Here is a 16,801-nt window from a genome sequence, read left to right on the forward strand (position 1 = left end):
ATGGTAACTTAAATCCGACCACTCATAATTTGTCGCCCTCTATCCCAACTTATCCTTGCTTCGACGACTCCTCCTTCCTCTGCCCTTGTTATTTATAACCTCCTCTTCATTCTATCCATCCACCACTTATTTCATCTAAATCCACCATCTACCTCTATTGCTCCTCCTATGATCTCCCCTACTTTCTCTTTTCCTTTCCTTTCCTTGCCCGATCTATGTTACAACACTTCCTCTCTACAGACTCCTTCCCTTCTCAGACACCAAATCTGGTTCTCTTTGACCCTCTATTTCCTCTTTATATCAAATTACTCTTTTTCCTCTCCTCTGACTTGGCTGCTCTTAAGGAGAAACTCTAATATGTTCCTCTCTGTGCAGTAGATTTATAGGCCATGATAAATCTGCTCGCACAGTGGCTGCTGTGTCTGTACACAAGCCCTGTTGTCAGTCAGCCAAACAACAGGCTGCACTAGCAGAAAGCAGTAATCCAATTTCAATAAAGACAAACCAAGGTCTTTCCTATACAGTATTCATCTGCCTCAAGCTAATGCTCCCCCTCTATCCTACCTCTCCTAACACATGCTTGGGGTATTATAGGAGAGAGGAGGCAAGTGTCCTTGGCAACCTTCTCTGATTTTAATCATATAATGGTAAACAGCTACTGCAGAGTGTTAAAGCTAGTGGTGTAATTTACCCATTCGTAATATCAAAATGTACAAAGCAAGGGATTACACATATATTAAGTTTGTTTTTCAAAGAGATTATCTCTATTATATCAGTGTAGTTCTGAGCAATAGAGCAAACCCAGTAAACCACATGACTGCAATATAAAGCTAACTTCAAAGTGACATGAATCCATCAACATAATGGATGACAATATAGCCGGCTTCTGCAAGCAGCCATTTCATATTCAATCTCCATAACAGCAATGTGTCCTGTTAATTGTCCTTGACCAAGAACTCCCAGATGTTCGCTGAGTAAAAGTCACTCCTGATGGAAATTAACCTAATTACCCCACACTATAATGGAAATATAGAGCTTATACACAACATGTATTCATAATTACATTAAATGCTGTTACACTAATAAACAAGTTAAAATATCTAGTTAAGGTTGTACTAAAAAAAACACTTTAGCAGACAGAAGACATGCCGACTCAGCAACACAGTGAATTATGAGCTGTAATGAACACACGCATGTAAACAATTTTCACAGCCATTGTCTCACGTTTGTGCTAACAAAAAAGGATCACTTTGAAATATGTTATAAATCCAACTATTCTACACACAGTGGCTTTTGGGTTAAAAGCACATGGAGCCACTGTATACAAGACTATATATGAGACTTGCTTGACTAACATTGATAAAAGACTTGACTTGGACGGCCCGTCCACACAGCGGCGTGCGTTGAAGCTTCCAACGCTTCTGCCCATTCACTTTGAATGGGGTGACGTCAATTTTGGCCGAACTGCATCGTGGGAAGCGACGCGGAGCGTTGCTGGCGTGGCTCGCTGCAAAAGTTGAGCAATGTTCAACTTTTGACGCCTCGGCAGAAGCGTCAGCCAATCGAATCATATGCCAGTACAAGCTCTATCCAATCAAACCGCTGCTTGTGTGTCAGGGGCGGGAGATTCATGTGATTGGTTGTTGGTCGAGTGTCAGACACGCCCGCCGGCAAGCGTCAACGCACGCCGCTGTGTGGACGGGCCGTGACTTGGTATTCATGACTTAAGACTTGACTTGAGACAGATGGCTCAAAAGGACTTTTTTTAATTAAATATTTGCATTTGTTTTTGTATTGTACGGAGCCCCTAAAGGGCAATGAAAAAAAAAAAGATACTGTATCTCGTTCGCACGAGAAAGTTACCGGAGCACTAAGTAGGAAGTGGAGCACACAGGAGACAACCATTTAATTGCAGACTGTAATGTTTATGTTGGGAAATGGCAGTGCATACATTATTTTAGATATATTTCAAACTCGGACTCTCATTCCCTTCATGAAATCGCTACAGCACCAGGAGGCAGAGGGACGTGTAACTCCGCCTCTGAGAAGTGCAGCACCAGCGTGCAAAGAGCTGTGCCTTTTACGCAACGCCTTCACTGTGTTTACTTTCATTAGAACAGCTGAAGAGCGACCGCAGGCTGCTACGTTTAACCACACACACCTCTACACACATCGAACTGCCCGATTAATCCCCCTATTACTCGTTTTATGAAGGAGATGTCCGGTCACTAAGGCGAATGATGCGTGTGTGTTTGTGCTCTGCTCAGCTCTGCTCTGTGTGTGTGTTCGGTGTTTGTGTGTGTTCGACAACGGCATTTGTTTTCAAATGACCATGAACAGTAATGTACACACATCTGGCCAACTCCATATGTGGGTGTTCCCAAATGAAAGAAATGTGTTTAATCTTAATGTCGCACTGTCTGCACACAAATCATGCGCCCTGGTACATCCACTATTCCGTTGTATTGGCTTTGATGCAATATTTCTTTGTGCACGGACACAGTTAGGAGAACAATGAGACAGTGTCATATGGGAGCACCTTAGACAGACAATGGAGAAATGCTGTGACCCTGCTGAAGGGGAGCCAGGCAGGAGGCTCAACATGTTGATGTAAAATATTTGTGTTACTCCTGTTATCACTTTAGAGCCCTTTGAGAACTTATAGGGTTATCATTTCAGCGCCCCACTCTCCATTGCTGTTTATGTTGAAAATAAAACGAAACTTTTCATAACCACAATATTTTAACTGATTTAAATGCGGAAACTGGGGGAATTTCGTATGACTTGACTTGTGACTTGCTTGACTCTCACCACAGTGACTTGAGACTTGCTTGAGACATGTAGGTTAAGACTTGAGACTTGCACATGTATGACTTACTCCCACCTCTGCAAATTAATCAAAAGGTAGCAGCAGTTTTAAAGAGCCTAAATGTCAAGGTGACTTTGAGAGACAACACACACTGCTGCCTGAACCTCAGAAAGACCAATGAATGATGTGACCAAAATGAATAAATGATGTGTAAAAAGAAAAATGGATGCAGATTCAGCAGATTTTTTGTCTTGCAAATTGAAACCCCCACTCCCTTGCATGGGCTTCCTCACTGATGTCCCAACATGCACTCATGGAATAAATCGCAGGACTTATCAACTCAATTTCCTGCCGACTGAGGAAACCTCTCAATGCCCGGTGCTTGACATCAGTATGTGACGACAAAGAGGTTAAAGCTAATAACTCAGCTGAAAGCTCTTGGTGTAAAAACCATATCCAGGGTCAACATGTCAGCTGCACATTATGGTCTCTGTGAAAACGACCACCCATAACCTCCACTGCCTAAAGTGGTAACTGTAATAACAACACATTTGTAACTGAGGCTCGTGTGCGTGTCAACGCGTGCTTGTACGTGTCGGATACTGGCATTCATTGCCTGCTGACGTCTACGTTTTGGCACACATTATCTGTCAGCGCTGGATATGACCCTAATGTGCCGAGTGATATTTACAAGAGACAGTCAGAGCAGGTCTACACGCCTTCGGAGCACCCATGCAGCCTCAGCTGTCTGGAGCCTGTTGGCTGAACTGACCTGCTGCTACATGCTAACATGCTAACTCAGCGTTCAAAAAGGACACATTACGTGTGTTTTTGCTTTAAAACTTTGACAGGAAGTAGTGCAAAGATATGAAATCATATCCATTAGAGGGCGTAATGGATGCTCATTATCGGCAGGCTGGAGGTAAATGTTGGCAGGATGTGACTTGACATCATTAAGGGAAAACGTGTGTGTATTTCTTTGTACAGTATGTGAGCCTGAGGGTTGTGTCTGCCCATGTCTGGTACTCACTCTTTGGGTGGGTTGATATCTTCAGGTCTGGTTTCGAAGAACACTCTGACCTCTTCGCACTGGGAGATGTACACTGGAAGCTGAATGAGGGCCTGCAGACACAAAGACAGCAGAAAAGTTAGTTAATCACATAAACTGACGAGTACAATCACTCTAGTGCATACAGAAGTCAAGCAGAGGTTAAATATAGACTGTCTGGGCTCCCTAAAGTCACGGAGCAAGCAATTACTACAGACAGTATTTAAGAGGCATTCTCAGACTTCCCTCCTCACAGGGGAGGAAAACAGTGTTACAGTGTCCAAAAGGCATGATGAAACTTGTTTTATCTAAACGGTCTGATGGTGTTTTGGCTTTAGTTTTTACACAACATAAAAAGTGTCCCCTTGAATGCTTTGACAAAGAATAGTTTTTCTCTATTAAGATTGCATTTCCCAAACAATTATTTGCACCATACATGACATATTTGGATATCCTCAAAATGTTGTTTTTGATAACCCAAGTTGTTTGTCGCCTATTTTACATAAACGCAACAATCATAGGTTCTTATTGTTATGTAATTGACTCCGTTAGTGTTCAATTTCCAGATGAAGAGAACAAACTAGTTATTTTCCGTTGTCTTTATGCAGGGTTTTTCAATCACACCAGCTGGTTTGTTTTCTGTTTTTTCGTTCATTGACCCGTCTCGCCTACCTTCCTCCCTAATCTTTTTTCTCTGTGGAGCATTACTGGTGGCAGAGTGATGGGCCCTGACAACAAGGCTGGAGATGAAAGAAAAACCGCCACATTCAGTTTTCTCTTTATTGTTGTGATCACTCTCTTGCACACACGTCTGATAACATCATGTTATCCCACAGTCTCTGTTTCTTAGCCCTTTCTTTTTTAGTTTTCTCCTGAGTCTGTGTTTTATCTGATTCTCCTACTCTTTCAATCTCTTTCTACCAAACCCCTAAAGGGCAGCAGTGAAACAGATAATCACCTCAAGTTCCTCAACACCCTGATGTCCCAAACCAGGAGACAGAATAACTCCCGCCAACGACCCTGTGGTGACTGTCTCTCTTACAGCGGGGAGCTAAGCCACTCCCTCTTCTTCTTTTGCTGGCAGGCTTAGCTCAATGCTATCCATCACGCTTCCTCTGCCGGCCTATACCTCTGATTTTAATACTCCTAAGTGTTTCAGCCCTGTCCTTTAAAAAGAGCAGAATCTATGTCTACTTCTCTCACTCTCAGACACAGTCATATAACGTCATGACTGACAGAAATAGAAAGGAAGCCAAATACTCAACCAAGGTGCCCTTGTCCCATGCGCCACATTTGCCTTGTCATACTTATGACTATACCTGCATGCCAAAAGCTTGTGTTAGAGAAGAGGAATGGGAATACTGCCATGGAAAAAGTGTTCCATTAGCCGTAGAGTATAGTGCTCACATGTTTGTATGTGATTCATGGCACATACAATATAGCTTGATTAAGATGCACCCACATGACCTCAAAATCTACATTTTCACAGTAGCTTCTTCCATAAATTGAGACTCTAAAGCTAAGTAGCTGGTTTAAAGGTCCCATGTCATGCTTTTCCGGTTATTACCCGTCCCCTTGTGTGTTATGAAGGTTTTTCTGCATGTAAACAGTCTGCAAAGTCACAAACCCTCAAAGTACACCCTGTAGCGAGTAAAACTCTAACACAGAAAATACCTGTCTATGCTGCCCCAGAAAGCCGCACTGGGGGGGGAGGGGTGCTAGTGGAGGCTCGCAGCGGCGAAACTGTGGCGCGCTTACACTGTAGGCGCGCCACGTTTGGGGGTGCGGGTGCTAGTGGAGCCTCGCAGATGGGGGTGCTGCAGCCCCCTCAGCATCCCCTCCTTCCCGCGTCCATTCGCGATGTCTCACAGACCCCACGCAGCAAGCAGGAAATGAACCCAGCTCACACTGTCCGCTCCTCGCAGCAGCGAGCCGCGCAACGTCACGCCAACACGGCACCCAGACCCCACGCAGCATTCTCATCGGTTTGTCATTACTGGTGTCCTTTTCTGGTTGCTAACGCCATTGGGGCAGGAGCTCCAACAAGCCGTGTAGGACAGAGAGTGAATACACATACTATACAGAGATGCTGTGTGAGAAACCAATGTGAGTTTGGAAAATTGCACAATATAAATCTATTCTAGTAGACCTCAACAATGGAATTATGATCAGTAGAAATGGCCATGACATGGGACCTTTAAGAGTTTTTATGAGTGACCTCCAATGTGTATTCCCTCAGCCGACACTGTTGCACTGTGTCTGAGGTCAGAGTGCATCCTAAACTGGCCATCCTCTCCTTGGATTTATTCCTCCCCTCATGTCAGCCTGTGGGCCGTCTTCTCATTATAATTCTCCCTTAGGAGGAGACGCGAGGGAGGCTCAGGGTACATTACAGCAAATGGACTTTATGGGTGTTCTTTACAGCAGGCAGCATTAAGGTAATTGTGTGTGCTTGTGCTTGTGCTTGCTTGTGTGTGCGTGTGTTTTTTTTCTCCAAGGAAAAAAGGTAATGGAAATGAGAGATCTATTTGTGCACTCCAATAAGGTACAGTGCATTGTGAATGCATCTGAGCACAATAACTTTGCACTTGTACAGAGCTAGTAGATCTCCTCAGTTGTAAGGTTATATTTTTCCCTCTGATACATCTCAAATAAATCAATACAAAATTGTGGCGACTCTTTTGAAAAAAAGAAATAAACTAAAGACTTTTTGAGGAAATAGACTTCCTTTAATTGTAGTCTTTCAGTTATAGAACTCTTTTTTATATATATTTTAATTACTAGCAAATTAAATTGATGTTGATGCATTTCAAGATGTGTGACCTTCCAAGTCATCCTAGCTCAGCAGTCTTACTCTTGGTTTATGCAAACAGTCCCTGACTCCATATTCTTTCTTTCTTCTCTCCGACTGCGTTTCCTGAGCTGAATAAAAACACACAACTTAACAACCGGGGAAATTCCATATGAGTCAGGTTAAAGCCTCAGCTGTACAACAAAAGGGCTGAATCAGCTCTTCTCTAGAGAAAAACATGAATGTTCACGTTGTCAACCTGGATGCATGTGGGGGTGGATGAAAGTGCCATGTTTGTGCTTACGGACAAGTTCAGATTTGTTTGAGAAGTTACTGTAATACCCTGAAGTCACTTCATCCTGACCGATATGATGCAAATGTGGGACATGTTTTTCCACTATATGCTCTCACATACATTGTTAATGTAAATGATTTCTTACTAAAAATCTGAATCCTGTACACTGTCACTTTGTTACTTATTCCCAGACCTTCATTAGGTCAACCCGTACATCTTTATTTCTTTAGCAAAATCATTATTTGAAAATATAAACATCACTAAGCTTAAACCCTCAATAATGTTGAAGAAATGTGGATGTCAATCAAAGACCCAACCTAACAAAACAATCAACATTAAATGTGTTTTTCAGACATTTCCATAACAAGACCCTCAAATACAGCAAGAAAAACTGGTGTAAAAACTTCTCAGCTATTCCCATACACATCCACACCCATCGACATGAACAAACAACTTTACCCATTACTCCCCCAAACTTTTATTTTTCACATATGTGTTTAAAGTAGTGCTGTCAAAATTATCGCGTTAACGGCGGTAATTAATTTTTTGAATTAATTGCGTTAAAATATTTAACGCATTTAACGCATGTGCAGAATGGCCCGCCCCATACGTGCCACCAGTGGCAGCGCCAGGGTATGGCTGGGGTAGGCTACACCCATACCAAGAAAGGGCTTAGCCCCACCATGAAAAATGATGTTAAAGTAAGCAAAATAAAGTCTGCCAACTCGCGCGGAGTAAATTGCACAGACAGCAGTTAGTAAGACTGATTTCAGTAGCCACGGTTTTGAAAACTTTTGTCACGTAGTGATCGTCTTCTCAATAGAACATCTTTGATAACGGCGTGGTGTTGTTGCAGGAAGTCCCGACGCAGAATACTCTTGCTGTAGTACAGGGCAGAGCCATATAATAGTAATAATATGGCTCTGGTACAGGGGTGCACATAACTGGAACGCAGGTTATGTGCGTAATCTGAAATGCGTACCGTCACTTGTGTCACAAAGCGCATTTGCGTACCGACGTACTTGTGAAGCTTTTCCAGAAGGCGGTTAGATCACCGGACAGAGTCGGTCTCCGTGTGCACAGACAGGGCTGCTGTTAACGTCGGTCTGTACAACGGAACTGTGCTAAAACTACGCCAACCGGCTGCGGAGGAAGACTTCCCCCTTCACTGGAGAACTGCGCTAAAACAGCTGATCACAACGTTCACACTCTGTGGTCACGAAGTACTCCACTAGCCGCCGCCCCCTCCCCTCTGTCGACTTTCCTGAAGTACTCCCCCGTTGATAGAAATCAACACGTAATGAATTAAGACCCCACGGTTTGATGATTGATAGGTCTGTGGGTTGTCTTTCATTTTGACATGCAGACATTTTTTATAATAAACATAGATACTGTATGTTAAATTGATATATCCGCCTTCTTTCATTTATCTTTCCATTCCCACAACAATATACATAAATAAATGGCATATTTTGGACATAGTTCGAATGGTGATTAATCATGATTAATTAATTTTTAAGCTGTGATTAATCTGATTAAAAATTGTAATCGTTTGCCTACACTGTACATTCCTTTAACCCCAGACGACATATGGGGAAGTAAAGCTTTATTTTCTCCAGTCCCTCCAGTTTGCACCGATGTTCATCATACATAAAGAGATGTCTTCACTCTGAGGCCTTGTGACCTATCAGCACCATAACAGAAACGAACATGAACAATGATGGTTTCACTAGGCTCTTTATGGAGAAGTGATACAATAATACAGGTGAAAATGCATGAAGGTATGAGTAAGGGCTAAGTCAGAACTAACATCCTCACATTTCCTACCTCAGAGAGACAGATGGAGTTGTGTGTTTGGGTTAGAGACCCAAAGGCAAGCTTGTAAAATAAAGAGAAAAGAACACAACCTAAGGGCTGTGGATGTGCTGACTGGAGCAAACTCAGCAAGCTCTCTGCCTTTGGCACAACTCTCTGCAGAAAGTAACCACGACAACATGCGATCCATTAACAGCTCATCCATCCTAGTGTTTCTGAACATATCTGTTTGGAGTTGCCTGATCATAAAAGGTAATGAACCCATGTTGCAAAACAAACTCACTCAGTGGTTTCTGCAGATAAACAGTTGGCAACTTAATAAAAAAAATGGAAATGTTGTACATTTATTGTTTTCTTTAATGGAAAATGATTCCTTTGATTTAATTTCAAGGGCATCATCTTGGTGCTAAGAAGCTGAACATCAATCACGGTTTATTCACTGATGTTGCCGTAGTTACATTTATGTCAAATTGTAGAAATTAGTTGCTTGCTATTGGCAGTTGTGTGGGTGCAGTTCTGCTACAGTGGAGCCTGAGAATGTACATTTTCTCTGGATGCCAAGTGATTAATCTCTTTGGTAAAAGCCGTGTAATAGGGTGGATAATGCACAGATTTTACATTCTCTGTATTAACTGGTGGAAATGGCTGCAGTATTTTTAAAAAGGATAAAACTGACACCACAAACACATTACACGCTCTTTAGAAGCGGAGTTCATCATGTTTTTGTATCGCTGACAGCAATTTAACAGCGGAAACATATTAAGGACATTTCTAAATGTCTTCTGGAGGTTAATCGTACATTTGGGAGGAGATAGGACGTCTTATTCGCATTTCGCCACACACAAACCAATTTTTGCCCTTTCAATATGGATCCCTTGAGATAGACTCTTTGAGTTTGTCTCCTTTAGCAGGGAGGTCAGAGTCAGCTACAGAGCACCTGGGGAGATTTTAGGACACCTCAGCAGGCTGAATGCCTTCTGTCACAAAGGCATGACACACAGAGCACAGTGCACATTTTCAAAGCAAGGGCAATGGCATAATTCATACAGCTGTTCTTGGAACACTGTAATCCTAGAAAAACGTTTGTTATGCATCTCCAGTAGTGTGGCTACGACCTCAATATAACTACATCTTTCAATTGGAATATCTGACAGATAAATGTCTCAAATGTGTAATCCAAGACATATCCAACCATAAAAGAGCTACTCCTGAAATCAGATGGTAGGGTTGTTTAGTGTAATCCTGAATGTGCTAAAAATAAACTGGACTTGTGGATCTCCTGTATACACAGAGGGCATGAAAAGATTATTTTCCATTTTCCATGTGGGTGGGATAATTTGTTCCTAGCCCTGGACCCACTGTACTTTCTATCTTGCTTTTAGTACTTTGTATTAAAGATTTAAATGGTCTCTGGATAGCTTTTCATATGACTATTGGAGATTTCCACATAAAGAAACAGTATGGTTAATACTCACCCTGCAGTACTCGTTGATGGGCCTTAGCCTTTTCATGGCCACATCTCTGATATGGCTCCTCCTAAACAGGATCTTCCCTGTAACAAAGTATGAAAAAGTGACTTAGAATTCAGGAAAGCCAAACTTATAAACACATATTCATCAGCAACAAAAGGAAATAATTTCTAATTATTGCTCTTGCTGTAATCGGAAAGTATGTATATGTTACATAAATAAAAGTAATACTATATTAAAACATGAAATGTTTTACTTCGTCAAGAGCAACTTTGAATAGGTAGTGATCCACTGAGGGACAACAAGGACACTGTGGCTTTTTAAAAGAATGGTTAGTGAATTAGCATGCAGACACAATACAGTCGTGTCATCAATAACTCTGACAGCACAATGAGGTGGGTAAGGAGCTAGGTGAATAGCTGGCCTTTTCAAAATGAGGTGGGTAAGGAGCTAGGTGAATAGCTGGCCTTTTCAAGTCATGAATAAATGATTTTGGGAAAGCAAATTACGTGTGCATGGCAGCTTAAATCATATTCTCCTGCTCTTATCTCTAGGCCCAAATATACCCACTGGCACCGAGCCTGGTCGCCATAACAATACCAGAAATGGCTTCAAATAGGCCTCTCAAAACACTATTATAACTTGAAAGCAGGACATTTCAGAGCCAGCATCTATTTTCCCTACCAAGACGGCTCTAATGCAAACATATGAAATGGGCAGGAAGTCAAGGCTGCAACGAGATCCTGAATAGAGAACAGGACATGTTTTGAGAAGTTACTGTATCCCCTCCATCAAGGAGTTATGGTATTTATTTAAAACAGACTTGCTGAAACAAGAATCTATCTCACAGAAGATCGCCACTGGGCAGTCAGCCCCCCTACAGCGCCACCCTTTTACCCATGTTACTAAAAATGCCTTTCTGCGTCTTTGACCCATACAGCTCGAAACCACATGTGTTTGTTTTGTGTATTTGAGTGAATGACATATTGATGAAATGACACAGAGATTGTTTGTGATCATACCAGTATCTGATTATGAATATGTATGCCCATATGTTGTCTTGCAAATCAAGATTGCATAAAATGATCCATGGAGGAAAGGACTATATAAAGAAAAAAGGGAGAATGTGTAATGAGGCTGCTCAGTGGATTGAGGTGCGGTGACTTCCTCAAAAAGATCTCACACATGTTACACAAAAAACACAAACACCCAACTCCCTAAAACACAACCTCTGTACTCTGTCCAAGCATCACATATCTGCCCTTAACCTACTAGCTGACTCAGATGCACGACGAAACCAAAGGCAAAAACCAAAAAAAATCTAATTCATATAGAAGCACTGGAGGGGGAGCGTCCCAGGGAAAATGAGTGATCTCCAATAAAATATTGATTGTTTTTAGTTAAACTCATGTTTGATGTTATATGGTCATAATAATGTTTGTATCGATGTTACCGACGTTAGAAATGTACAAATTCAATCCAAATTCTTAAATCGTTATGTACAAAAATAAACCACTGAAATGTGATACAATAAGATAGACATGGATTTAGTCATAAGATTTTATATGAAACCTTTGTCTCAAATGTGAAACTTGACATACACAGAAGTCAAAAGCTATCCTTTAAGGTTGTTGTTCTCAAATGCTGGAAAAAATGTCTGGCTGCTGTAATGAGTGTGTGGATAAGCGACAGGGAGTTTTTATACTTCACCACACTCACTAGGGATCTAAAACAAAAATTGGACCTCAATTTGTTTCTACGTTACAATTAGATACATGAGCATTACAGTTTCCACAGTGCCACCAGCATGGCTGTAGACTATTTCGTCTTGTTGACATGGTCTAAATGGCCTGACCAGCCCAATTTCTTACCACATTTATCAGAGAGAGATTAAGTAGATGAAGAATGAGAGAAGACACTTTAAATCACTAAGGAGTTGGCAACAACTTGCCAGAGCCGACGAAAGGACACACTGTCAGGACAGCTCACGGAAAAAGAGATTTGAAAGTCAACCCCTCAATGCCTTCAGTACTTCTCCTCCTCCCTTCCTCTCTCTCCGTGTTTCTTCCTCTCCTCCACTAGTCACTCCTCAAACAGAAAGCTTTCTTGACGGTTTTCCAAAGCTCTCAGGGGTCAGCACTGACTCAACACTGCCCACTCTGTATGCAGGGCAGCTCATGGGTGCAGCTGAGAAAAAAGGCTTGTTTAGGGAAGGAGGCGGGAGGAAAGTAAAGCTGCTGCCTTGGAGCCATGGCAGAGGCAGGGCAGACTTTATGGTACAACTCAGAGCTAGCAGTGACCAGAGTCTCAAACAACTCTTGTTTCCTGGGGTCAGGAAGTTGGATGGACAGAAGAGACAGAAATATATTTGAACACAGAGGCTCTTCATTATACACTTCAGACACAGAAAGCTGTTACAACACTCACCTCTTAATCGCTGGACATAATCACACATCAATTCCTCCCATTTAACTGCCCTAAAGTTGCTATTAAAAAAGATTTTGAGTAGCTAAAACCTTCAAATAACACCAAGGCCGTAGACTTAATACATGGACTTCAGTCAGATTTCAGTCACAAAATTGAGGACAGTAAATTGACTGCTTTGAAATTCGACAACAACTCCATAAGACATGTCTGCTGCTCCTAATTTCAGTAGACAAGCACAGTAATTGCTTTCCCTTCAGGCAAAGGATGAACATGATTTGAATGACGCATAAGCAACTAGAACACTAACTGTTCGGTTTGTCCTTCATAGAGATCCGACTGTGGAATGTGTTATTCATACCAACAGAAACATATTTGACCTGCCTGACATACTGTGCCTCCTACAGTGGCAGGCAGAGAGATCCATTCCCCAAGCAAACAGATGAGGCTGAAAAAAGAAGGTACTGTATATATATCATTGATAGGAGAAGAGAACCCAACAAAACTAAATCAGAGTTGTGGAATAAGAATTCATGAAAAGAATAAAACTCCTTTATCATGCAGGGGCCCTGAGAAAAAAAGACCCACATTCCATCTTAGGTTTTGACTCAGTTTAACAACACCAACTTTGGATAATTGGTATCAGCTCTTGTTCAAAGGCTGACCTGCTGGGACCCCCTTAAAGTGCGTCGCTCAGGGGTCACCGGATCAAATGTATCACTTGTATCTAAATGTCAAGATCCTTTCAAAAGGAAACAAATTGAACACCATAAGAGAACTGGCGTATAGATACTCTGCACATGGGATGCAATCTTGAAATAAAAAAATAGTCTACCTCCTATCCTATACTTGTTTCACTAGTTTTTGTTTGTGTAATCATGTAGTGTAACAATATAGAAGCCAAGCTCTTTGGTGTGTAAAGCAAAGCATATATTCTGCACTATCCACATATGCAGACTAGCCACTTTGCTGATGTGGCAATACTAAAGAAGTAAAAACAGCTCGCGGCCTTGAACAAACCAAACCGAGAAGAGAAAACCACGTCCTTGCCTTGTTAGGTTAGTCTCAGCCCACAGTCCAGACTTCTGCTTTGTAAGTGAAGGATTTTCTAGGCTGTCAGGAAAATTCCTGTTCATATTAGATCTTCAAAATATTAGCTTGGAATCTGTCTCAGAGAGGTGTATGACCTGATCTGGCATTAGAGACTAGTAATGATCATTCTCTTAAACCTCAATTCATGCAGGCAATAAGCATAAATAATGTATGTCACACATTGTGTCACAAAATAACTGTTTCCAACATGGCACCATTTAGTCTTTAACTTCTTTTTTTATATAGAAGTTAAAGCCTCTACCACCAATCAGAGCGTCAGTAGACAGGGATTGGTATGGGAACATTTTTAATTTTAAAGGCCTAAAAAGGTAAAAAAAGGAAAGAAGTAGAGTTTATTGAAGATGAGAATTGCAAATACTATCCATGGCCAATATGATTCATCTGACTGTGGTAATCTATCTCTCTTCCCCTCCTCCTACTCAGAGTCCATCAAACAGTCTGCTAGTGTGTGTGTGTGTGTGCGCGCGTGCGTGCGTGCGTGCGTGCGTGCGTGTGTGTGTGTGTGTGTGTGTGTGTGTGTATTCTCTCAATGAGTTCCAGACCTGCGTAGCCACAAAACATATCCTATCCCCCCACCCGGGGAGATGTGGGTGGGGTCTTTGGGTGAGGCTTTCTTCCAAACTCTCATAAAGGATTACTTTCAGCAGTCACTAAATCTTCAACTATTTCAAAAGTTGGACTAGCACACCCGAAGCCTTTATTCCAAACAAACCTTGTTGGCCATGTTTACTTAAAATAAGAAAGCATTATTTGGCCAGCAGATTTGACTCTGATATAGGTGCAGTTGAGCAAGACAAAAGCTCATAATTACTGCCAAACTAGTTTATAAAATAGTTTAATATGTCTATGGGCAATATGCTTAAGGATAAGCTGAGTCAGCTGATAGTGAGTAGATGATAAACATATTCTTTTGATTCACAGAAGCAGTGAGGTTCTGGCCAAACATGGCTGTAGCATATTTTTCTGGTTGGTAACTTAGAAAAGCTGTACATTTTGCACACAAAAGTGTGCAAAATGTACAGCTTTTCTAAGTTCATTCACAGCCAGACTCACAGTGAGTCATCATTGTACACATCTTAACCCATTGTGTGCACATGATGGAGAATTCAAAATGAGCAGGGATAAGGAAAAGACACAATACAGGGAGCGGTAAATACAGAGTGATTCATGAGATAATACATGAGGTCACTCTTCTCTGTTTATTGTCTTGCAACATTTTGTGCCAAAAAAACAATTTCCATGATACGTTTCCAGATAAATTGAATCATTTTTTAATGTTTGTCTCAGTTACAGTCAATTTATTTTAATATAATTAAAAACCACATCGTCACATTTTAGAATCTTTGAAGAGTGATTGGCGTTTCTCTTCTCTTCTTTATCAATAAGCCACAGTTGTGTGCGTGCATGCATTTGTATGTGTGTTAGGGCCTTGGGTGACACTGTGTGTTTAACTCTTACCTGGTAGGAATGGAATGATCCTGCGCTTAGGGTCTTTTTGGCCTCCTTCCACCGGGAATTTGTCCAGCAATTCCATCTGAAACACCGCAATTAATTAAGATTTATTAGCACACAAAGTATTTACAGTCACGCATAAGCATAAACATGCCCTTTACATTTCACACAACAGGATAGCTGAGGCTGGAGAGGAAAGGTTCATATTTATACAAATCAGCAGTTCCTATAAGGAATTCAGCCAATAAAGGAAGGTCTGCCAATGATTAGCAATGTCCTGAGCAGATGGTATGGTTTTCCCCTCTACTTTATATGGTGTTGCAGCAAAGGGGCTGTTAGCGGCAAAGGCACCACACTGACATAGTGGAACATTTGTTTCTATGATTTTCAAAGGCCAGGGATGAGAAATTCTTCAGATCTGCTGATCAACACTTCTTTTGATTCTGTTCCTTTTCTTTAAAATCCACCGCCTATGATAGTCTATTTTTTGTCTCCGTTTCCACACTTTTTACCTTTCTCCCTCTGTACAATATACTGGACACTATGACAGGGCTTTCAAATAGTGAGAACAATACATTTTCTGTCTGTGGTCTGTTCAATGTCAACCTGATTCAATGATATCTATGAAGACTGAGCTCCGTAGAGGCTTTTAAGTGTCAAAACAAACTTGCTTTCAAATATCCAAATTTTTTGCATTTTTTACATTGACAAAATATGACTGTATATTGAGTGGTAAGAAACACTTATTTCTAGATTATGTATGCAACACTGGCAATACCCAATAGGACATTTCTAGAGATAATGCTTTGGTTCGTTTACCCTCAATGGCTAATTATCAGATCTCAGGTGCCAATACAATTGCTATCATTAAAGGTGGGGTATGTCATTTATTTCAGAAACACTTTATATTATATTCCATGGAATGCTCTTAACATCCCGATAGCAATTAATATATTAAATGATTTGACAATAAATACATACAAAAATGTCATCTGTGGAAGCTGTGGCGTTGTAAAAAGCACGACCAATCATTTTAGCCGGCCCGGCTAAAGTAACTGGATGGCCTACCTGCCTGTCAGCCTTCCATCTGTGCACAAACTTATCTCGTGCCCTCATTGGTCATGTGCACGTTCGTGTGTGTTGGAGGAGGGGCTCTGTGAGGAAGTGGCAGATTTTTTCCGGCTGTGTATTTTCAAATTATAGCGCACTCGAGCTGGTTACTCCAAAATTACCTACCCACCTTTAAGATTTAAAAAAAAGTTAGTATGAAGAGTAGTATTTCTTTAGACCTGCCAATCTCATTCCGAATTGTATGGATTTGATTATTTCTGTATTACAATGTGAATATATTATATATCAGATATGTTAATCTATCGATAATTGGTCTTTTCTGGGATGAAATGTTTCAACTAAAATGTCGACTTTTGATACATGTAGGGCAGATCTGTATTTGGTTTGGTAACCCCACTCATCCAGTATTTTATAATGAGAAGCATCAAGGTTGATGTCAAAATGAAATATTACTGAAACAAAATATCAAGTTAATAATTGTCTCCTCAGAACCACCTACTCTTAAGTCCAATTT

General features: G+C 41.1%; 1 protein-coding gene across 2 annotated transcripts in view; it reads right to left on the minus strand.

The window, feature by feature from the left end:
• sh3pxd2b (SH3 and PX domains 2B) overlaps positions 1–16,801 on the minus strand; it is a 43,639-nt gene that overhangs the window by 15,844 nt on the left and 10,994 nt on the right. For both annotated transcript variants that reach the window (XM_034099120.2, XM_034099123.2), the window contains exons 3-5: positions 15,223–15,298; positions 10,234–10,310; positions 3,840–3,931 (exon numbers count right to left, since the gene is read on the minus strand). In XM_034099120.2, coding sequence (XP_033955011.1) covers positions 3,840–3,931; positions 10,234–10,310; positions 15,223–15,298 — 245 coding nt within the window. The remainder of the gene's footprint in view (positions 1–3,839; positions 3,932–10,233; positions 10,311–15,222; positions 15,299–16,801) is intronic.

This window comes from Pseudochaenichthys georgianus, chromosome 14, assembly GCF_902827115.2.
Source record: "Pseudochaenichthys georgianus chromosome 14, fPseGeo1.2, whole genome shotgun sequence".
Classification (NCBI taxonomy): domain Eukaryota; kingdom Metazoa; phylum Chordata; class Actinopteri; order Perciformes; family Channichthyidae; genus Pseudochaenichthys; species Pseudochaenichthys georgianus.